This window comes from Natator depressus, chromosome 7 (genome assembly GCF_965152275.1).
Source record: "Natator depressus isolate rNatDep1 chromosome 7, rNatDep2.hap1, whole genome shotgun sequence".
Taxonomy (NCBI): domain Eukaryota; kingdom Metazoa; phylum Chordata; order Testudines; family Cheloniidae; genus Natator; species Natator depressus.
Window position 1 is genome coordinate 99,011,374 of NC_134240.1, and position 7,500 is coordinate 99,018,873.

Consider the following 7,500-nt stretch of genomic DNA (forward strand, 5'->3'; position numbering starts at 1 on the left):
CATGAAGCATCTCCAATGAAAAGATTTATGCAAAATGCAGAAATATATGACAGCACTTTATTAACATTAGATATGAAATGTGTATATATACACATAAGATATCTATACTCTATATTACAAAGCAACTATGTCTGGATATCCTCCAAATGTTTATTGAACATTTACACAGACAAATCTAATTTGCCCACACTGATCTTTTTAGATGTTTTTATAAATGTAAGCACATTTTATATAAATGTAGGTATGTAATATATAAAAATACAATCCTTGTAACTTAATTTAAATTTTCTAACTTAACATACATATAGCAAACTGCATTTTAAATTAAGTTTTATACTAATGAAAGGAGTAAAACCAGCTTCCTAGGTATGTTCAAAACCATATATTTTTGCTTACAACATCATTATAAATTGATTGCACTGATGAGAATAAATTCATGCTAATCTTCTGTGATTTGAAATCCCGATTCTGCTTGGTCTCATCTTACAAAAGAATGGGTCTTTTAATCCACTTCCAAGCTATAAATCTCGTAAACATTCTCCACCTTGATTCTGGGTTAGTCTTCACACAAACATGCACCTTTATGAAAGTACTAGCTTATTGTTAGTATAAAAATATCAATCATAAAAATGAAGACCCCAAAACAGCCTTTTAAAGTTAAATCACTGCAACAAACAAGTTTTTTCCTGTCAGCTATGGCATTTGAAGGTCTATAGAGGCTGAAAGTTCATCCAGTATGTTGGTACAAACCGGGAATCAAGCCTGTTGATAATTGCTACTAAAGACAAATGTGAAGGAAACTGACACGCTTGGATCGAAGAGAGCTTTTGTTGGCTGTCTTTGCTAGGAGGAGAGACAACATAGAGTGCTCGCAGATGATTTAAGTAAGGTTGGCATGATAAGGTTATCTTAAACTGCAAGAGTTGATAGGGCAGTAACAGACAACTTAGAGCAAAGCTGTGCAATCAATTAAAACCTGTAATATTTGATGCATGAGGAAACCCCCCCAGCCCTCTAAGTTTATATTATAAATAATAACATTATTTTTTCGGGGTGGGGGGTTTTCTAACACAGTAGGTTACAGTCGCAACACAAGCAGTGTTTCCCCGCGAGGATATGTTCCAAGCAGTACTCCTCAGCAGTCCAATTACAACACAGTCAGCAATAGCATGAATGGATATGGCAATGCCGGCATGCCCAATCTAGGTGTACCAGGTTCCCCTGGATTTCTTAATGGCTCCTCAGCTAACTCTCCTTATGGCAGTAAGTGTCTATTTTTGGTAACACATCATCATATAGATTCATGTTTATTACAAAATCAGATACTTGCATTGTTTTGATTTTTATAATGTGAGCTACTGGATAAAAGGAGGGGTGACTCTGGAGGCTGGACGTAAAAATGAATATAGTAAATTGATCTTTATTTGCCATAATACGGTCTCAGAGACAAAAAATCGGACTGCACAATTTGTAACAAAAGTCCAACACAAAAGAGTTTGCCTGTTATCCAGAGAGTGGCCAAGCCAAGGCATTTCATTATTTTTATTTTTATATATTATATATATATTTATATATATATTTCCAATATTTGAAGAGGCAAGGCCCTATCACTCTCTTTTTCCATGTTTGCCATGAAAAACCTCAATCTGAGTCCTGATTATTTTTGCTTTATTGCAGTAGTGCCGTCAAGCCCTACCATGGCAGCCTCTTCGGTCACCCTCCCTTCAAACTGTAGCAGTACACACGGCATTTTCTCATTCTCACCTGCCAATGTCATCTCTGCAGTGAAACAAAAGAGCGCCTTTGCTCCAGTTGTCAGGCCCCAAGCCTCTCCTCCACCATCTTGCACCAGTGCAAATGGAAATGGACTTCAAGGTGAGCTGGATCTCTCATTTTTTTGTGTATTGCAGGCTTTTTAGTGCATACACTAAAACTCTATAATCATGTCTTTTTGGAGAGCAGTACCTTTTGACCTAAACTGAAATTAGAAAGGATAACATTCTTAGTTTTCTGGTTCTGCAATATAAATGCAAGAATGTCATACTAAAACAGTAGCACAGAAATATGCTAAAATTTGAAGCAAATCCTAGTTTGATTTTAATTCTTGTATTAAGGGATATAGTAGCTGCTTTCCTGGCATTTTCCCTTTAGGTTTCATACATTAAACTTTAAACTAAACACACATCTCTGAATGCTCCTTACAGATCATGTACACGCCTTGCATTTCTTTATACATTCTCTGCATACATTTTTGATGAACATTTTTAACTGTAGTATTACAGAATAATATATTTCCCCGTTTTTACACATGATGTAATTGTTATTTTAAAATATGTCAAAAAATGAAAACTGGTTGAAACTGTTGCTCAATGAGCTGACCTTCCCTGGTATTGACTAACCAGATTTAACCAATTTGCACGTCTTGTTGGGCTTTATGGGCCCATTATTGCCATGTTAAACTAGATACAGGACTTGGGCCTATGTGAAAAATGAAAGGTTTTAATTAAAACAGGCAACTCTAAGCTTCTGGATTTTTGTTTGTGTGATTTTGTATGGGCATTATCATGGGCATTTTTATAAATCAGTTGCAGAATTCACTTGGTCACCTAATGGCATTGGGGCAGAATTATGGTGCAATGCAAATTTATAAGAGGAGTAAGGGAGGGATAGCTCAGTGGTTTGAGCATTGGCCTGCTAAACCCAGGGTTGTGAGTTCAGTCTCTGAGGGGGCCATTTAGGGATCTGGGGCAAAAATTGGGGATTGGTCCTGCTTTGAGCAGGAGGTTGGACTAGATGATCTCCTGAGGTCCCTTCCAACCCTGATATTCTATGATTCTATCCGCAAGGGGGTTTCCCTTTTTATGACATTTCTCCAAGAATGGATGATAAGTAATGCCCGATTAATTTGAACAGTTCAAAAGGGTTAGTTGCCTACCTGGTTCCATTATAGGGCCCAATTCTGAGCTGTGCTGAATTGAAACACTTCACCTCCCACTGAAGTCAGATGGGATTGATTGCAGGCACTGAAACCTCCCAGGTTTAGACCCACATTTCTCAACAAAAATTTAGAACATTATTGTTTACATTGCAATAGTGCCCACAGTATACCAGGCACTTTCCAAACACAGATGAAGACACTGGCCATGGTTTTCAAAAGTGATTAGTGATTCTGAATTCCTTAATTTTTGCGTATCCAACTTGAAACATTTTAATGGGGCCAATTTGCAAATGTGCCTGCTCACTAAAAATCAAGATCCTTCGGGTTTCAAGTTGAGCACTCCCAAAATCGAGGCACCTAAATCACTAGTGATTTCTGAAAATCTTGGCCACCATCACTGCGCCAAAGAGCAGACAATCTAAGTGCTGACCTGCAGTTGGATCCAGGCAGGCCTAAGGGTTCATTCATATAGATCTAATTGCATAAAAGAACAACAGTTAGAGTAACAATTAATGGCACAGTAAATCTTTACTGTGTCAAAAGTAAATCAAAAAACTATGCCAGGTAGAATCCATATTCTTGTAAAAGTGCCATCCACTTTTAAGATCATCCAAACCCTTTCCGCCGCTCCCCCCCCCCCCGCCCCCAACAAACCCCACCATCATTCCAAGTAAAACTTAGGAACCAAATGAAAATAAATTATGATACACAGAAAACACAGTGTATTATATTTGGGCAGCTATCTTGTATGCAGTATTTATTTATATATATATTTCCACATGAGTCTGTCAACATCCATTAAGCTGGATAATAAAATCAATTGAAAGTGCATACTAAAATGATCAAAATGTACATAATGACAATAAGAGCGCCTCCCCACTGAACACTCCCCATCAAAAAAAAAAACCCAAAACACCACAGAGGCTGGATTTTCAAAAGTATTTAAGCGACTAAAAATACAGATAAGCATCTAGTGGAATTTCCAAAAGCCCTAAGCAAGTTAGGCACCTAACTTCCACTAGACACCGATATTTATTTTTAGGCACATAAATAATTTCAAAAATCTGGCCCCAAGTAACTACATATGTCTGGCAGCAACGTATTCTGGTTTTGTCAAACCAAAGAGAGAAGCAAACTCCTGAATTGAAGGCTAACAACACATGGGTGTGAAATTCATCCCACTCCAGGTAGCCAGTCAAGATCCATGCACCATTTACATCCCACATAAGCCCTATTTTGAGGACTTAAACAGGATTTAAGAAAAGCCTAAGTAAGCATTGTGATATCACTCTGCATCCAATGTGAATGTCCTACTCCTACCCCAAGACTTTAAGGACTTTCCATTTATGTGTCCCAGCTTGATTTAATACACACATATTTAAAACACAAATAAAGAGAGGGGCTCTACAATATCCAGCATACAAACTGTAGAGGCACTCACAGTTCAAAATCAGCATCTTGAATTGAAATGTACCAAAAATGAATGGGAAGCGAGTGCACTCTCTGAACTGTCATATGTGCTTCCCTAATCAAACACCACAAGGGCTTTTGCATGAAGGATTATTTGGAGAATTTCTCCTTTTTTCAAATAGTCAAAGTCATTTATTGACACTGAGTCAATTTCTGAAGTGTGTTAATAAGTATCTTGTTAATATCATACACACAACTAGAGAGTTTTCTGATCAGCAAATTTTATAAACTGAAATAAAATAAGAAATTGGGCAGCTGCCATTTGCAGCAGTTGAAGTTCTGGAGTGATCTTCAAGCCCTATCTAGAGTGTGCTTATATCATTGAATCTGGAGGTGAAAGAAGCATAAATAATGGATGACATCTCGGCTTCATTAGGAATGGTCACACCTATGTAGTCAAGAAAAGACAGAAATAAGAACTCTTGTTCACAGATGTTTATCTGAAGATCCAGAAGCAGCCAGAGGTCTGATAGATTTTGGACCTGAATTATAAAAGGTGATACGCCCCTTTAGTTAAAGGGGTAGATATCACTGTTTGTCATATTTGTTTCCCCCTGCATAGCCTCTTGTCCGGATTAAGACTCAACCAGCTAGCTCTCATCCAGAGCTAGGAAACCTGATTGATTGTACTGTCCAGGTCCAAAGAAGTCTGAGAGGTAGCGCAAAAGGTCACCAGCATACCAACGTCATTGTAACACAGATTGTCTAATGGCCTCCCCTTGAGGCCTTGTACACACATTGAACAGAAGAGGTCACAGAATTGAGCCCTGCAATATCCCACACAATACAGCCCTTAGTACAAATGAGTAATGGCATTGTAGGGTTCACTAGGGTTTATTGTGGCCCTTGCTGTTAGGCAATCCAGTTACTGGATTTGGCTGAATGTGAGAAAATAATACTTTGCTCGGCACATCTGTAATGACTTGGGGGGAGAGACAAAATGGTTTAAAACCATCTTTCTTCTCTCTATATCCAGGTGAAGTTTCAGCCCCCAACATAAGCATCATTAGGGCTGCTCCAAGCTCCTTTGCCTTTTAATGGTCACTCTTATTTCCATTCCACTTTCCCCAGTGCTTTCATTCATCATCTGCCAAGGTACATCTTATTTAGGATCAGATTCTATAAACGGTTATTCTCAGAGTAAGTTGTTTGTTTAACCTCAATTGGACTACTACTATGAGTAAGAGCTACTCATGTGAGTAAGGGTCTATAAGATTGGGGCCCTGGGCCCTGATCCTACACACATTTATGTACATGCTTCATTTTAGGCATGTGAGTAATCCTGTCAACTTTATATGACTTCAGTAGGACAACTTACATTCATAAAATTTAGGCATGTGCATAAGTCTTTGCAAGATCAGAGTTTTAGATTGTAAGTTCTTTGGGGCAGAAGCCTTCTCCCCTCCCCCCATAAGCACAATACTTATTTATGCTGCTGCAAATTATTTTTTAGCAAGAAAGCTCTGGCCAGCTGTGGACTCAGAAATGCAAAATATATTTAAGACTTGATTTTCTAATATAATGTATAGTTTGTAGATGGTGAAAGATATTTCACATTGGTTCAATATATGATTGCAATGCAGAGCAAAACATATTCAACAGTCATTTTAAAATTAGAATGATTATTTGCCTGGCAATAAAAATTACTATTATTTATTATTTACATTACCATAGCACCTAGGAGCCATAGTCATGAACCAGGACTGTTAGGTGCTGTACAGATACACAACAAAAAGACAAATCATAAGCTCCTTGCTGAACAGACTAAGTAAATTCTTCTTTGGAAAGAGATTTGATCTCAGTTTGTATGACCAGCAGCCTGATAGTACAATCCTGAGAGAATTCACTCTTTGGAGAGTATATTGAGGGAAATGTAAAGGTAACCAATTTTATTCTGTGCACAAATAGTATTAGTTTAATTATGCACCAGAAGGCCACAGCTGACCAAAACTTCTAAGTGGGACAAAAAAATTTCATCACATTTAACAATATTTGTTGTTAAAAAGAAACAATTTAGAATTTTTTCCAGAAAATGCAATTATGCAGTAGATAACTCAAATTCCTGCACTGTATGACCTATACTTGCACATAGTTAGGAGTTACAAAAAATTAGTATCAGTTTGTTGTGTTCATTACTAATATATTTATGCACACAACTTCTGAAAAAAAATTGGATTTCCCCTCTTAAATTATACTTTTCAGAATTCTATTTTGGAAGAGAGAAACAGGTAGAGTCAAGGACCAATGGAGGACATATGACTTGGCAGTACTTTCTTGTTGCTTCTTCAGTATCACCTTGAGACAGAACAAGATGGCATCTCCATAATGATTCTGAATATATATAGGCCCAGATTCTCTCCTACGTTGAAACCTATTCGGCACAGAAGAGAAGGATGGCTCTCAACTACCAGATTCTCTGGGCCAGTCTGTGATGGTTCTGGCCTTAGGCTGTTCTAACCTATGTGAGCTGAGAGTGATTCCCAAGGAGACCGTATGTCAACTGGAGAAAATGAAGCATGCTACACTCTGATCAAGCCCCGTACCTGCCTCCTGCCCTGGGGCAGCATAGAGATGTGACATGGGTTAGCTGTGCCAGCTCTACACCAACTGAAAGCTCTGCCTCACCAGGGGCATTCACACCTGGCAAGATCTGGCTACCATCCAAGACCTTTGTGTTGCCGGAATGGCATAAAGGGCCCAGAATGCAAGAGAATCTGGCGTGTAAATTCAGCTGTAAACCTGTGACTAGCCTTTCCATGTACAAGACAGACACATAGTTTGCTTCTACCTGCATGTTTGCGTAACCTAGCCTAATACAACTATGGAATGCAGCATATTTAATGGAAATTTTATATATAAAATATAGATTATTTCTCTGCCAGCATACATATTTTTATATTACTCAAATCCTTACATTGTTATATTAAGCTAATATGATATGGCATCTTTTGGAGTCCAGTTTTTACATACCAGATAAACAAGTTTAAAAAAATGTTAATTTTGAGACTTATTTCATAAATCTAACTGGGAAAAACATGAACAGAATCTAAATTTAAAATCTGTTTACAAAATGTGGCTCTTAAGATGTAGTC

General features: G+C 37.8%; 1 protein-coding gene across 5 annotated transcripts in view; it reads left to right on the forward strand.

The window, feature by feature from the left end:
* The window catches only part of EBF3 (EBF transcription factor 3), a 130,149-nt gene that overhangs the window by 120,816 nt on the left and 1,833 nt on the right, over window positions 1-7,500 (forward strand). The window contains exons 14-16 of one of the 5 annotated variants that reach the window (XM_074959146.1): window positions 1,075-1,263; window positions 1,681-1,875; window positions 6,611-7,169. In XM_074959146.1, the coding sequence (XP_074815247.1) occupies window positions 1,075-1,263; window positions 1,681-1,875; window positions 6,611-6,708 (482 nt within the window). In that variant the 3' untranslated portion in view covers window positions 6,709-7,169. Of the gene's footprint in view, window positions 1-1,074; window positions 1,264-1,677; window positions 1,876-6,610; window positions 7,170-7,500 lie in introns of those variants that run through there. The other 4 variants (XM_074959144.1, XM_074959148.1, XM_074959149.1 and 1 more) reach the window with 4 other exon arrangements.